Raw genomic sequence first — 16,771 nt, 5'->3', positions numbered from 1 at the left:
TGAATCACTTCTGGTTGTTTTCTGTAAGTTTATGTTCTGCAAATGTAATAACGCAGTACTGACGGAGAGTTGCAATAGAAAATGCTGTGAGGTTTAAATTGTTAATTATATATGATTCATTTCAATGATGGCCCCAATGCTCGAGCTTTTCCACTAATAACCAGGAAATATCACAATGTAACGAGCAGATTACCATGAAATGCACTGATCACATTCACTCTCCCTGGAAAATAGACTCTATCTATTTTGTTTTCCGTCCCCCCCCCCCCCCCCCCCATTTTGAACACACGATTATCTAATTATTGTTTCATAATCGAACAGGTTTAATCAACTTGTTTTTCTGTTTCCAGACTCTTTCACGCAAATTGATCCAATTTAAAGACTTCTTGCTTTTTTAATCAGTGATCTTTACTAGTTGTCTTTAAAACGACCATCCAGAGCCCACATCAAATCAAATGCATCTATTGCCTTCACATCCTGACATCCTTGCCGCCATGTCATCGACTATGGGACTTTCTCTCCCCTGAAGTTGTCGTCTCAGCCAGAGCTGCCTCCTAACAAGCTCCACCAGTTCAGTTCCAAGCAAAAGTTTTCTAACCTGAGCTGAACCATCTATATCTTGTTTTTCTTCCGAGCCTCTGTAACATATTGTCACAATTACCTGCAGCTGCATAAAGCCTTAGAAGAAAGTTTCCCAGCTTACTGGAACTAATTTCACACTGATTATCAGTTCCCTAAACTATTTCACTGTGGTGCCTGCAGGCAATATTTGAGCCTTACTTTTATTAATTAGGAAATATTACAACACATATTGAAAAGTCCAGCAGATATGTTCAGAGAAGCTGTCTGCAATTATATTTAAAAAAAATCTGTAAGTTCCTTGGGCTGATGTTTTATTATTTGATTTAGCGCCCGACTGATTAATCGATATTATATCGTTTGATATGAGGCTCAATATGAAAACTTTTATTTTTCAGAAAAAGATGTGATTTATGTTATATATAGTTGTATTTTACTTTCCTTTTTTTGCTTTTAAATCCAAAATATTTATAGATAATCTTTAAAAAAATTACATTTGTTTGCCAGAAATGTTTGATAAATATTCGGTAATCATTACCATTTTTATTTGAAAAGGGACAATGTATATTCATGTATATTATCCAACATTCATACAAAAGTAAAATAGCTGAAAGGCTAAATTGCAGGAAAAATATCAGCTGCTTGTCGAGACCTCATTTCTTAATACTGTTGATACCAGAAGTTTTTTACTTCCTGACATCGGCCCAAAGAGTCTGACGAGCTCTAAAGTGGCTATAGTTTAGTATTATCCAGTCATGATGTGGAGGCCCGAGATGCAAACCTGTCTGTGTGCTTGTCTGTGTGTAAGCAGTGTCAAGACAGAGAGGACAGAGACAACCTAGAAGCAGAGACTCTGTTGGCTCCAAGCATTGTGGGTAACAAGCTGATTCAAACCAGTTGGGAACCAATGGGGGTTGGGGAGACCCCCAGTCTGTTTCCAGGGAAACAGAGCGCTTTCTGCCTCATCCTCCCTCTTTCGCTCCTTCTCTCCCTCTCTCTCTCTTGCACACTCTCCCATGTTCCTTCTTGGCAGTGGTGAGGAGGAGGGAGATGTGGAGGTGACTCACTGTAACATCATTGCCATGGCAATGAAGAGTAAGCTGAGTGAAGGTGGATGGAAGGGAGAAGCAGAGCAGGGATTTCCATATAGGTTGAGCAGTGATGGAAATGATTGTCGTGTTCTGTAACAGAAAAACGAAACGAGGGACATTTCAGTGACTGTGGACGCTGAGCTGCTGCTTAAAGCCTGTTCTACGTCTCTGGCTTTCTTTACAATCACTTGTTCTGTCCCTTCTGCTTTTTCCCCGTCACTCTCTTCACTGCTTCATCACCGCTGTTTTCACATCAGTATTTTTCCTCCTCTTCATCCCTCTCTGTCCCCGCTCTCTGTCCTACTACAAACCTCCTTAAGTCTCTTATCGTCTTCCTTCCTCTTTCGCTGGCCTGTTGCGAGCTCAGCCCTCTGGTCTCGGAGGAATGAGTTTTCCAGTGGCCTGTTGCGCTGAGTCATGTCACATGCGTGTTTGGACACGCCGAGGCGGAGTGTTTACGTGATGTTAACATATGCACGCCTTGCTGCTCCGCGGTGGGCCGGGGCAAAGAGGAGGGTGTGGTGCAGAGTGGAGGAGAGAGGTTAACTGAGGGCAGGGAGAGACACAAGGGTGTTGGAACAAGAACAAGCTCACACACAGTTGTATACGATAGAGGAGAGTCATTTCTAGCTTGACTGCAGTTATTATTATTATTATTGATTATGGAGATAAGGGGGCTGAGTCACAAGCATATTTATGTGTCTGTCAGAATGAAGGTGCCACATCAGCATCGCCCAGAAAGCTTCAAAAATATTTCTGGTTAAGTAGATTTTTGCACATTGGACTCTGTCTACTTTAAAGTGATGGTGCTGTAAACTAGATTGGACGGCCGTTGTTTGATGACATACATTATGCTGGTTTTAAAATCACATTTATTACCAAAGTCTTTAAATAAAAATTGTTGAATGTGGCTCATAATGTTGCTTTGTGTTTCAAACTGTCCTGGACGCCGAGCACCAACGCCTACGAAGAAATTCACCTTTTCGTACGTCTCTGTTTCATAAGATTTATAATTATTTAAAAAGGTGACCAGCCTCTAATCAAAGGTGGGCAGCCTCCATCCACCATCGGCTGCTCGTAGGTGGGAATCTGGGAAGTTATGCTCACGTTTTCTCTCTGACCCCAACTAACCCCCCTGTATTTTTTCTGCTGTTGTACCCACCCATATCCCTTATCTGTCTCTCACTCCTGCCACTGGTCCTCCAGCACTAGCAGGAGATAAGACCCGGAAAGTGACTTCACACAGTTTCTTCCAGTGAGCTTGGATTGATGAGTTTTTGTGTCTAATTCCAATCTCCTGTTTAATTGCTGCAGTTGCAAAATAAAAGCATCGCTATTCGGTGTTAAAGACCAGGAAAACGTCTGGATTTCAGGCGGATCGATATTCTCAATCAGTATTCAATATTCTATTCTATCTCGTATCGATCTGGGAGATGGAAAATACCGCGATATATTCTCATCTTCATTTCAAGCTGGGGTTTTTAAATCTTCCTCCGTGTCTCTCGACCCTTTCCTCTTCTCAGCGTACAGTCCATCTCCCTTATCTGCCCGGGTGTCGTTGAATTACGTGAGATGGAAGTGTGTCTCCCGCTGCACGGCCACTATCATTTTCATGTACGTGTATCTGACAGTGCCTCAGCTCGCGGCTCCACCTCACATAGTACACAGCTGCAGAGATGTCTACCGGGGTCGATAATGACATCAGCGATTAAGGAAATACATGCATGGCCCCCCCCAACCCCTGTGCAGCTGATATCTCCCTAACTGTAATCACCGGGCTGAGGCCAAGCAGATTAATGTTGTGATTCCACCTGGTCATGCAACGTTGCAGGTGATAACCAGGTAACACGGGAATGGTGCTGTCCAGGATATTGTGATAAGGACCGAAAAGATTGAAAACTTTAATGGGTGACGATAATGTCTTCGATGTTTGACCCTGACTGGCTCCATCTTACAACATGGAGACCACCATGTTCTCGGAGCTCAACAGGGTGGTATTGAGCTACAAGTTGTTTTTGTCAACAGTGAAAAGAGTAAGTCTCCCTTACACTCTCTGAACATCCTACCTTCTCTGTGGCCTTCAGGTCTAAGCCCAGTGCTTTAGTGCTTTCTCTTGAAGACAATAACGGTTAACAATGGGTGATGTTCACTTGCAGTTTTCAAAATAGCTTGTTAATTACATAAAACAGCCGATCATACAAAAGGTCCCTACCCAGACTTTATTCATTCATAAACGAGAACTAAATGATTTGGCTTACTTTTGGGCAATGTCATATCGTCCAACTTTACATACAGTCTTTGTTTTTTACACGCAATGTTGACAAAAACAAATAGAGTCAATATTGACACTTTTGTCCAGTAGACCAAACCAACAAAATCAAGACCCTGCTTGAAAGAAAGTGGAATTTCGGCCACAGCAACCTGTCGCCAAACACCGGAGATGTGAAGTTCACATGGAGAGTGTTTTATTCACCCGCTGCAGTGTCGGTGTAGCATATGGTGTGTTTTGGTTAAGATGTGAGCTTTGAGTGCCAGAGGGCGATTTTAAGCCTATCAGCCTTGAAATTAAAAAGTGAGTCTGGCTCAGGATTGGACAGTGGTGCTTGTTGATCCGTGTGCGGTCGCCACGGGAGACTGTGAATAATACATGTTCAAAAGCGGCGCACACCCATTCTCATCTCTGTGCTGCTAAAACACACGTCTTCTCTTTTACTGTAACTTTAACTGTCTTCTTACTTTCAGTTCTTAGCATATAGACGTAAACATGTTGTTGATATTGACTTACAGACAACAGAGTTTGAGTGTTTGGATATACACTAATGTAGAAATCAATTTTCCTATTGTGTTTCCACTTAAACTTAAACGTGCATGTTAATGTGAGAGAGAGAGAGAGAGAGAGAGAGAGAGAGAGAGAGAGAGAGAGAGAGAGAGAGAGAGAGAGAGAGAGAGAGAGAGAGAGAGAGAGAGAGAGAGAGAGAGAGAGTTAAGACTTGGTTTTAGGGTTAAGATTAGGATTAGGTTCAAGAATAAGCATGTGAGGAATGCATTGTGCCAATGAGTGTCCTCAGAAAGTCAGAAGTACAAACCTATGTGCGTGTGCGTGTGTGTTTGTGTGTGTGTGTGTTCAGGAAGTGGACTAATGGCATTTGAGAGGATGGAGGGAGCTGGAAAGAGGGAGAGGGAGGAGGAGCAGTTCCTTCCTGTGTGGTGTGTCATTTGTAGATCCTGTTGTTCAGCGGGTGGCCTTGAGACTCAGTGGTAGCCCCTTCAAACCCCCCCCTCTGGCCCCACCCAACAGCTCTGTGGAGACACCTAGAATAAAAAATGAACTTGGAATTTGTGAACTTGCATTTTTACATTTCTGTCCCAAAAATGTGTTCTGACATTGTTCACATATTAGTGAAAACCCTAGAGAAAATAGGTTATTTATGGCCCAAGGTCCACAATAATCTCATGTTAGAACTGAAACACTTAGATTATCAACCTCTTTTAATGATGAAATATTTCACTTTATAGTTTTATAAACTTTAAAGATTATAAAACTGTCAAACATTCTGTGGCCCAGTTTACAGATGTAAGGATCTTTTCTAACTTTTACATGTAAGTAAACCCTTGGATGGTTGATCTCTACTGTTCCAGGGGAAACACTGCCTGTTCATTGGTACTAAATACAAATACAAATACTAATGCATTTGTTAGGGACTTATTTTTAACTATAGGATAAATATACATTTGGTTAGCTGGTTCCTATTTACTGCAGCAAGAGAATAATTACATCAAGCACTCATTGTATTGAAGGAACTTGAACATGAGCAATGATTTGGCTTGTTCTTGGTTTGCAATGGAGAAATGTCATGTTTGATACACAGTCAGTGTTTGTTTGTGGGGTCAACTCATTGTTAGCTCCACCGCGGAGGTTATGTTATCACCCCGGTCCGCTGGTTTGTTTGTGGATTGATTTGTTTGTCTGCCAGAAGGATGACACAACACACTATTGAAAAGACTACTTAACTAGAGCAATTTTAGATTTGTTAGACAATCACACAGCTTTAAAACTGCAATGATATTCCACATTTTACGTATTGTTTTTGACAAGCCGGGCACAGGCTAACAAATTTAAAAGGAAGCCACTTGAAACCTTATATAAACGCACTCCTAAAGTTTTAGATCAGACTCCCACAAGCAGCTGTCAACTTTTAAATACACATCGACTTCTAAGTTGGGAAAAACCTTTTGTTTAGTTCATTGGATATTACACAACACCGCTCCGCCTCCACTGAAGACATTTGTTGTGTTAAGAGCATGGGCACTCAAGAGTGAGAGGGGGACTGTATCATTCCCACTCGAAGAAGTGCTTTTTGTCAGTCAGCGCTCTGTGTCACAGCATCTAAAGAATGGAATCTGCTGCCAGTGCAGATAAGAGAAGTAAATACTTATCGTTCTTTCACTCGTCAGCTGAAGAAATGCACATCAGACCACTGACTGCCTACTGACATCTGCCTGCAGTTTGTCTTTGTTGGCGTCTACTTGCTGTGCCTCATATGTTGTGTTGTTACTTGTTGTTGTGCATTCTGCATGTCTGAATATTTGTCTGCATACAGTATATTGCTTCTCTGTGTTGACTTATAACAAGTCATTTTACCAGGCCAGGAACAACAGATGAAAATCAGACTGCTGAGCTAACTCTGACTCATTTACAGTCATTTAGCTGTTGATTAATGAGCATCATCCATGTCAAATAAACAAATAAACAAATAAACAAATAAATGAAATGAAATGGATGCGGACAAAGGATCATTCTGAGATTGGAATTTTTATTTGACATTGCATCGTGGATATTAAATAAATAAATGGGGCCTATCTAGAGGACTGATGTCTATGAGTGTGTGGAATTTGGTTCAGTTTGATTGAGGTTAAGTGGTATGTTGGGCCCTGTCAGAGGTTTGCGCTCTACTGAATGCCACTCTTGTGGTTTTTTTGTAATTTTTTCATGTTAGTCAGAAAGAATAAAGACTATTGCAGCACTTTCCTTTGACAGAGAGACAGTGGATTTTTGTGAGAAGCAAGAGAGAGAGAGAGAGAGAGAGAGAGAGAGAGAGAGAGAGAGAGAGATAAACAGACAGTGAGAGAGGGAGGAGATGGACACAGACAGTAGAGAGGGAGGAGATGGACACAGACAGTGAGGGAGGGAGGAGATGGACACAGACAGTGAGGGAGGGAGGAGATGGACACAGACAGTGAGGGAGGGAGGAGATGGACACAGACAGTAGAGAGGGAGGAGATGGACACAGACAGTGAGGGAGGGAGGAGATGGACAGAGACAGTGAGGGAGGGAGGAGATGGACACAGACAGTAGAGAGGGAGGAGATGGACACAGACAGTGAGGGAGGGAGGAGATGGACACAGACAGTGAGGGAGGGAGGAGATGGACACAGACAGTAGAGAGGGAGGAGATGGACACAGACAGTGAGGGAGGGAGGAGATGGACACAGACAGTGAGGGAGGGAGGAGATGGACACAGACAGTGAGGGAGGGAGGAGATGGACACAGACAGTGAGGGAGGGAGGAGATGGACACAGACAGTAGAGAGGGAGGAGATGGACACAGACAGTGAGGGAGGGAGGAGATGGACACAGACAGTGAGGGAGGGAGGAGATGGACACAGACAGTGAGGGAGGGAGGAGATGGACACAGACAGTGAGAGAGGGAGGAGATGGACACAGACAATAGAGAGGGAGGAGATGGACACAGACAGTGAGGGAGGGAGGAGATGGACACAGACAGTGAGGGAGGGAGGAGATGGACACAGACAGTGAGAGAGGGAGGAGATGGACACAGACAGCCTTTTGAGATTCCACTCACGCATCTCTGAGGGTCTCTCAGTCTCTGAAGTATTGAATGAAAATGGCTTCTTGCCTTTTCGCGCAGGCACGCACGTACACATGCACAATGTACGTATTCATGCATTATGCACACACATTAGCGGCGAACACAATCAGTAAACATATAGGCATAAAAGAGTTTGTGAGTTATCTCATTAAGTATTACTGAGCCCTTTAGTCTGATGGGATTAGTGTAGTGTGAATGCAGTATGCTCAAAGTCTGATTAGGTTGCAAAGTAGTGAAATTGCACAACATTTAAACGTCTGCGGCTCCTTCAGCTCTTTTCGTGTTTTCTCCGGCAGGGCACAGCATGTTTTTATTACTTTACATAAAATGTGCTCTGCGCAATTTTCTTCTCGTTCTTAATGACTCAACTCTCTTTTCAGCCCTGGTTCCACATTCGTGTAAAGCTGAGCATGCTGGGTAAGGCAGCTCCGATGTTGTACATCATTCAAGTGCGTCATGTCTGGAGCACGTTGGTGACAGAAGTTTGGCAGAGTTTTTCTTCCTCGCTGTTTTAGTCCTCATCCGTCTAAACCTGCACTCATAACTTCACGTCAATCTCACATGACGTCATTTTGATGGTGTTTGATTCAGTTAGATTCATTTACTGCAAATTTTGACCATTTCTCTTTGTGTTTTTTATTACCTCCAGCAAAGAGCTCATGTTTTCGCCCCTGTGTGGTCTGCTCCACGGTTTGTTCGTAAGCAAGTTTACACAAAAACAACTTAACGGATATCCTCGACACTTGGTGGAAGGATGCGATCTGGGTCAGGGAAGAGTTTAACATTTTAATCTTGGTGTGGATCAGGATTAAAGAAGGGATCCAGGACTTTTTCACATTGCAAGATTATTCAACATTTTCCTTGGTAGTGAATTTAAATGTGGTTTTATATAGAGACTGTTTGGTCTTGATAGAAGTATATGCTCTACTGAAAACCATTTAAGTTTGTTTGTTGGTCTGTGTCTTTGGAGAGATGTGACACAGGCCAAATACAGTGCCTTGCATAAGTATTCACCCCCTTTGGACTTTTCTACATTTTGTCATGGTATAACCACAGATTAAAATGTATTTCATCGTGAGTTTATGTAATGGACCAATACAAAATAGTGCATCATTTGGAAGTGGGGGGAAATATTACATGGATTTCACAATTATTTACAAATAAAAATCTGAAAAGTGTTGAGTGCATATGTATTCACCCCCTTTACTGTGAAACCCCTAACAAAGATCTGGTGCGACCAATTGCATTCACAAGTCACATTTGCAAGTTACATAATTAGTAAATAGGGTCCACCTGTCTGCAATTTAATCTCAGTATAAATACACCTGTTCTGTGACGGACTCAGAGTTTGTTGGAGATCATTACTGAACAAACAGCATCATGAAGACCAAGGAGCTCACCAAACAGGTCAGGGATAAAGTTGTGGAGAAATATGAAGCAGGGTTAGGTTATAAAAAAATATCCAGAGCTTTGAACATTTCTCTGAGCACCATAAAATCCATCATAAGAAAATGGAAAGAATATGGCACAACCGCAAACCTACCAAGAGGAGGCCGTCCACCCAAACTGAAGAGTCGGACAAGGAGAAAATGAATCAGAGAAGCAACCAGGAGGCCCATGGTTACTCTGGAGGAGTTGCAGAGATCCACAGCTGAGGTGGGAGAATCTGTCCACAGGACAACTATTAGTCGTCTACTCCACAAATCTGGCCTTTATGGAAGAGTGGCAAGAAGAAAGCCATAAAAAATCCCGTTTGGAGTTTGCCAGAAGCCATGTGGGAGACACAGCAAACATGTGGAAGAAGGTGCTCTGGTCAGATGAGACCAAAATTGAACATTTTGGCCTCAATGCAAAACGCTATGTGTGGCGAAAACCCAACACTGCCCATCACCCTGAGCACACCATCCCAACAGTGAAACATGGTGGTGGTAGCATCATGCTGTGGGGATGCTTCTCTTCAGCAGGTACAGGGAAACTGGTCAGAATAGAGGGAAAGATGGATGGAGCCAAATACAGGGAAATCCTTGAAGAAAATCTGATGCAGTCTGCAAAAGACTTGAGACCGGGGCGGAGGTTCATCTTCCAGCAGGACAATGACCCTAAACATACAGCCAGAGCTACAAAGGAATGGTTTGGATTAAAGAATGTTAATGTCTTAAAATGGCCCAGTCAAAGCCCAGACCTCAATCCAATAGAGAATCTATGGCAAGACTTGAAGATTGCGGTTCACAGACGGTCTCCATCCAATCTGACTGAGCTTCATCTTTTTTGCCAAGAAGAATGGACAAACCTTTCCATCTCTAGATGTGCAAAGCTGGTAGAGACATACCCCAAAAGACTGGCAGCTGTAATTGCAGCGAAAGGGGGTTCTACCAAGTATTGACACAGGGGGGTGAATACTTATGCACCCAACAGATGTCAACTTTTTTGTTCTCATTATTGTTTGTGTCACAATAAAATTTATTTTGCACCTCCAAAGTACTATGCATGTTTTGTTGATCAAACGGGAAAAAGTTTATTTAAGTCTATTTGAATTCCAGTTAGTAACAGTACATAATGGGAAAAAGTCCAAGGGGGGTGAATACTTATGCAAGGCACTGTACAAACCCATTGAGTGTTGCTGTGGATCTGGATGAAGGAGCACATTCAGGATTTTAGTTTTTTACTTTCTTTATCATTGTGATATCCAATGTTTTTGTTGTTGTTTGTTTTGCTTTACCACCGAAGGAAAATGTTTTGCACAGAATCTATCAACAAAAATGTGAATCTTTAGTCCACATGGGAAAAGAGACTCTTTTGTCTTCATTCGTTTTTTAAAACCTGGAAATCAGGATCCACTTTTCCTTTTTACCTCTGTTCACCCCCTTCATTCTGTCCTCATGGAGGATGTCAGAGATGTTGTCTTGTGTTGTACTGTTAGTCTCGATGTGTAAGTCTCGATGTAGCGGTCTCCTGTTGGTTTGAATAATTCATGCAGAACAATGAGTTTGCCAGGAGATGCAAGTGTTCATCTGAGGACAAGCTGTGGCTGCTCCACTGTCTCAGGTTCCATCACAAACACCTCGTGCTCACAACACCAGTGACTCGGACTTATTTGATCACACCGCACATCGAGCCACTAAGAGCAAAATGTTCAACAAGTCATTGACTCGTAGACAGACACATTGATCGTCTGTTTTCAAACTCTTACAACTGAATCAAGTCTCCCGGCTTCTCTGTAAAGACGACAGTGGCGAATCAAGGGAGAAGGAGCAAAACTCTGAAACAGACTAAATAGGACCAGCTAAGTTGAGCTAAAAGAAAAGGACAGGCAGTGAATGCAATCCTGACCTGCTCTAAGTTACTAATTATAATTAGGACTTAATTTAAATATAGGCTGTATATATGTTTTTCAGGTCCTCCAGTATAAAGTAATGAAATAATTATAATTATAATGATAAACTCTGTAAATATTAGCAGCAGCACTTACTTGTGTTTAAACCAATGTGCCAAGACCCATTGAAAAGTCAGTGTTGACAGTTACGTTCTCAGCCCAACATACAGTACACTGATACTGTGAGTTAATCTGTAAATCCACCAGATCAGCATCTCATAGCTCCTTTCCCTCGGCCTTGTCAGGGAAGTGTAAACACTTGTGTGTGAGAAGTGTAAATGATAGATTCCTCATTATCTGTGTGTGTGTGTGTGTGTGTGTGTGTGTGTGTGTGTGTGTGTGTGTGTGTGTGTGTGTGTGTGTGTGTGTGTGTGTGTGTGTGTGTGTGTGTGTGTGTGTGTGTGTGTGTGTGTGTGTGTGTGTGTGCGTGTGGGTGCGTGTGTGTGTCTCATATTTGCAAAGGTTAAGTGCTGGAATATGCTGAGCTCGGCTGTGAATCAGTATCTAAACAGAGGCGGTCGACAGGAACGTACCGAGTCAAATTCAGAGTAACACACAGTAAACATTCCCTTCCTGGTTACCACACTGTTGTGGCTAATATGAGGTAATTGCTTCACATTGATGTGGTCACATTTCATCAGGGGAAGCTCTGCAGTCTCACTGTTAACACTATTATCAACAGACAGGATTGACTGTGTAGTTTGGTACAGTAAAGGTCTCCGTATATCAGCCTGTTTAATTGAATGGCCATCGACAGTTATGCAAATAAGTCGTTACCAATCAGATTAACATTAAATGTCATTTAAATCATTATCTTTAACCATTCACAGAACAAAATGAAATAAAGACCCTAATGCCCCAACAAATGTTTACGTTTATAATGGATGGTTCTGCTTACAGCACATTGAAGATCTTGGCTTCTCAGAGGTTCCCTGACTAGCCACAGATACAGGCAAATCTTTTTGCATTTTGTTTTTGCTTAAATTAATTCTTAAATCATATTCGTAATACATAGCCAAATATATTGTAATCACTTTACACTCTGGCCTGACAACCCTGATCAAAAAGGACTGAAGTAGATGTTTTGAATCTAATGAGAAACAACTTGTAAATTGGCTGCTGGTAGGTTTTGTTTCCTTCAAACAGAGCCCATCCAGCTGTTTCCTCTTTTCCGGTCTTTGTGCTAAGCTAAGCTAACCGGCCGCTGGCAGTACATTTATTTTTTCGGGGAGTATTACTTGGGAGGGTCTCTTCAGATGATTAACTTCTGGAGCTGATCGGTCAAAGGTCAAGAAGAATATCGTTCGAAAAAGATTTTAAAAAAGAAGCAAATAAGAGGGATCGGGAGAAAATCTAAAGCTCATGTTGATCAGAGAATTATTCCCCATCATGTGATATCATATGATACATGGTGAGTAAATGTGAGGGTGAATTGTTGTTTGACTCTAAATAACAACGCCATGATGGACTGGCGTCCTGTCCTGCAGCCTCTCACTCAGGTCAGCTGTGATTGGCTCCTGTTCCCCTATATAAATAATGAAATGAAATGACAGAGTAGTTGATTGGTGTATACAGCCTCTCGGGACATGTATCTACCCTCTGATGCTTCTCCTCAGGATTTTACGTCATTTGAGTCTATGTGAGTTATAATTGTTTGCGGTGATGTTTTTGTTTTTGATGAGGAGCAGTGCTGGTTTGGGGGCAGGGAGATATCCTTGTGCTGCTTATTTATTTATTTGTGTATTTATTTATTTTCTTGTTGCTGTATTTGGAAAAAGCTGCTTTGTCAGCAGGTCAGGTAGAATCTTTTTTTTTCTTCCCCCAGTTCTCATTTTTCTCCCACACAAACAAACATTAAAAGCACTCACACACACTCACTGACACATGCAAACACACGCACACACACACACACACACACACACACACACACACACACACACAAACACGCATACACACACATGCACACTCATAATCTCGGCTTTGTCCTCTTTTCTCCTCTTTCCCTCCTTCCTCTCTCTCCCTCTCTGTCTCGCTCCCTCTCTCTCTCCGTGGGCATGAAGGCAAACTCAGCAGACCTCCAGGCTGCTGTGGAGTAAAAGCATTCTGGGTAATCCAGGTTGCGAGACGGAAGAGGGAAAGAAAGGGGGAAAAAACTCACAAAACACACCTGATGCTGTGCACAGTGTTGTACACCACAAACACACACGCACAAACACACACACACACACACACACACAAGCCAAATCCAGTCTCACACCACTGAACCATGGAGATACAATATCCATCTGTGTCCATCTGCACGTTCATCTGCTGAGACAAATGCAGACTCTGTTTGCAGCAGAATGTGGAGTCAAAAATCTGCAAAGCATCCAGTTCGTCTTTGTGCCAAACGTTAACGATCGAGAGATATGAAGGAGAACGAGGGCGGATGAGGGAACAGTGGTGGTGGTGGTGGTGGTGGTGGTGAAGCAGCGGAGGATGCAGGAGGGTTGTCAGTCCGCTTTTATCTCGGCGCTGATTAAACCTTGTTCCTGTCTGACCTAAAAAGTCACTTGGCGGAAACTTCAGAGACTGTGGGTGAATATCGCCGGAGTCTTCACACCCAGCCCCGATGCCATCAGAGAAGTAGAACAGAGAGTGGGCAGATGCTGAATAGAATACTCACACACCCAGGCAGCAAGCTGGCTTTATGTGCTCGCAATCACAGATTATCATATGGATACACACTCTCCCACACCGCATGTCGCTAGCTGCTCTTTATTCCTGATGAGGATGAGGAAGAGGCCGACACTGGGTGGTAGCTCTGGGTCAGTCAGGAGCACAATGCCACAGGAAGCAGACAGAGGCAGCGCTGAAATGTGCCAGTGCCGCCCGTCTGGGAAAAGCACAACAAAAAACACAAGGTACAAAAATAAACCTGGGCCGCAGCGTGGCAGGGCATCTGCAGTAACAGGAAACATCCCGCTGGGGGGGGGGGGGGAGAGAGAGAGAGACAGGGGAAGAACTTTGGATTGCTTTTTTTGTTTGTTTGTTTTTACGACTCTTGTGTTGTTTCACTGGTGGCAACCTCATTAGAGCTTTTGTAAGTTAAAGCAGACGGGAAGTGAACGGGAAGTGAAAAAAAGCTACAATGCAGTCTAAAAATATAGTTAGAAATAAAGTCCTGCATGGAAAATGTCACTTTAGTGAAATCCTGTAACATAATTAGGAAAATGTAGTCAAAGTATCAGGAGTAAAACTAGGCCATTCAAAATGCAGAAAATGTCCACTATGAAATACTTATTGTTAATACTGGATCTTGATTACTGTATTCATGTATACGTAACATTTTACTGACGGTTGACTTTAATATACTGTTTTATATTCTGTTTGGGTGGTTTAATCCTTAACTGTGCATCGTGATGTAAGTGGCATCAAATGAAAATACTCAATTACCTAAATCCATAATGGCCTATTTGAATTGTGATGGTAAGTGTCACGTGTGTGTGTTTGTGTGTGTCTGCTGCCTTCAGAGCGCTGCAGCAGCTCCCAGCCCAGTCCTCGGTAACCTTCCCCCAGGAGAGGGCATGCCAGTGGGACCAGTCCCTCCAGGATTCTTCCAGGTATACGGTACACAAACACACACACGCACACAAAGACACACAAACTCACATTCTTGTAGTTACATCTGAGTGAGAATACACATTGGCATAATGTGTTTCCTTTAACCATCATGCTTAAATGCCTAACACCTATTCCTTTTGTCTAGATCTCACCCGAATTTAATTCTAATCCTAACCCTAAAACCATGTCTGAACCCTCAAATAGTCCAATTACAAAGTGAGGAGCGACTGAGATGTCTCCAATTTCCAATTTGAGTTTTATGCCTTCGCAAAGATAAGGAAATAAACACACACTCACATAGAGAGAGACAGAGATAATTGTTGGGTTCTGTAGAACACCCCAGTTAATAATAAAAGAGCCACTTGGTAAACTATGGCCCATTGTTTATTCAGGGTATCTGTCTTAAAAGGATTAAATGTTTGATTAAATGAGTATTTAACTTTGGGATCTCCCTCACTCAAAGTTCACTGTCTATATCAGTGTAATGCAATCTACATGTATCTGTGGTCAGGTTCACCTAAGTGTGTTTCGCAAGTCTGAGAAAAAAGAGTCTGACCGGAGGAAATATCCACATGTGTCTTTGTCCCAGATCATGTCTGTTCTCCGTCAGAAAGACTCGGCCAGTTGCACATTGACCGGCCGTCATTATCTGTGAAGTCTGACGCTCATATCTGACATGCAGATCAATAGCAGCCTTCATGCACATTTCTCAGCTCCGCTTTCAAAAAATTCTGAGAGATGGGATTTCCATCTCTGTCTGTAGATCAATTGAAAAACAAGGTCCTGTCAAAACCAATCAGTTCAACAAATGCAGCAGTTTCTTCAAACAGGTTCCAGGAAATTCATTAATTATAGCAGAAGTTTATTATTAACTGGACTGAGACGTTTTATGCATTCTCCATCCATCCCTGCATCCTCCATCCATCCGTCCTTCCATCCATCGCTGAATCCTCCATCCTTCCATCCATCCACCATGCCGTCCATCCATCCATCCACTCATCCATTCATCCATTCATCCAGCTATCCATCCATTAGCTATACTGCCTATCGTTTTGAGGGTCACTGCAGCCAATCCCAGCCGACAGTGGACAAGAGGGGAAGGGGGATTGTTAACACTGGACATGTTCTTATTGTCTTTCATTTATCATCATAATTATAAATTACATAAATATAACATATATAGTGTAGTTGAATGTGTGTGTTGCTCTGTTTTCATTTAAACGGATCTTCAGCATAGCAGGGAATAAGAAGTTGCTTTATTAAAGAGACAACCTCGGTCAAAACAGGTGGGCCATTGCTCTCTAGTGGCCAGCTGTAGTACTGCCTCTCCAACACTGAAGACTGACTCCTCTCACCACAGTGGCATCAGTCAGCAGACATGGCCCCAGCGTTGCTACCGTCTGTGGCAAGAACAAGTGAAAACACACTCACAGCTGCAAAAGAGCTTCTCACACATGCTGCCAGATTCCACATGCTTAACACACACACACACACACACACAGACACACACACTGGCATAATGATTAACAAACCTCGTCCTTTAGTCCCCTCGCTCTTTTTCCACACACAGTAAACACTATCCAATGAAAATGCGGTCGTCGTCCCCACTCTCCTGTCATTGGATTGTTGTGGAAGGTAAATGAGCCCAAACCCATCAGAGAACCTGTAGCTCTGGTTGGTTTCCTGTTTTTGGAGAGTGAGAGAAATCCCCCCGTAGTGCTCAGTTTGTACAAGTCCTGTGAAAGAAAGGTTTATAAAAAGGATTAATGTGGTTTGATGACACAGGATTTATTGCCAAGTATAGTAGTGTTTACTGTAGGTTTTATTATTTTGTATATATTTAGATGTGTCCTTAGTAAATCTGTGTTAACTACATGTGTTGTTGTTGTTATAGTCTCAACATGGGCACGACTCCCTTCACTGCACCCTTGTGATGCCCCAGCCTGAGTGAATGTCCTGCACAGGACATGTTTATAACTCGTGCATGTTTGTTTCTAGCCTTTTATGTCACCTCGGTACCCAGGAGGACCCAGACCACCTCTCAGATTACCCAATCAGGTAAGAGCCCCACTGACACCTGCTGGCAGCAGACAGAACTGCAGACTGTAGAAAGTGTCAGTATGTGTGACAAGTGATGACATTGTTGGTGACTGACCCTCTTTCCTTTGTAGGGACTTGGAGGAGTCCCAGGTCAGCCGATGTTACCCAGTGGAATGGACCCCTCAAGACAGCAAGG

General features: G+C 42.8%; 1 protein-coding gene across 3 annotated transcripts in view; it reads left to right on the top strand.

The window, feature by feature from the left end:
* The window catches only part of LOC128438639 (single-stranded DNA-binding protein 2), a 55,881-nt gene that overhangs the window by 32,835 nt on the left and 6,275 nt on the right, over window positions 1-16,771 (top strand). For 2 of the 3 annotated variants that reach the window (XM_053421249.1, XM_053421250.1), the window contains 3 exons: window positions 14,445-14,534; window positions 16,534-16,593; window positions 16,707-16,770. In XM_053421249.1, the coding sequence (XP_053277224.1) occupies window positions 14,445-14,534; window positions 16,534-16,593; window positions 16,707-16,770 (214 nt within the window). Of the gene's footprint in view, window positions 1-14,444; window positions 14,535-16,105; window positions 16,171-16,533; window positions 16,594-16,706; window position 16,771 lie in introns of those variants that run through there. The other variant, XM_053421252.1, reaches the window with a different exon arrangement.

This window comes from Pleuronectes platessa, chromosome 4 (assembly GCF_947347685.1).
Source record: "Pleuronectes platessa chromosome 4, fPlePla1.1, whole genome shotgun sequence".
Taxonomy (NCBI): Eukaryota; Metazoa; Chordata; class Actinopteri; order Pleuronectiformes; family Pleuronectidae; genus Pleuronectes; species Pleuronectes platessa.
Note: the sequence above shows the minus strand (reverse complement) of the source record. Positions and strands in the feature narration are given on the sequence as shown.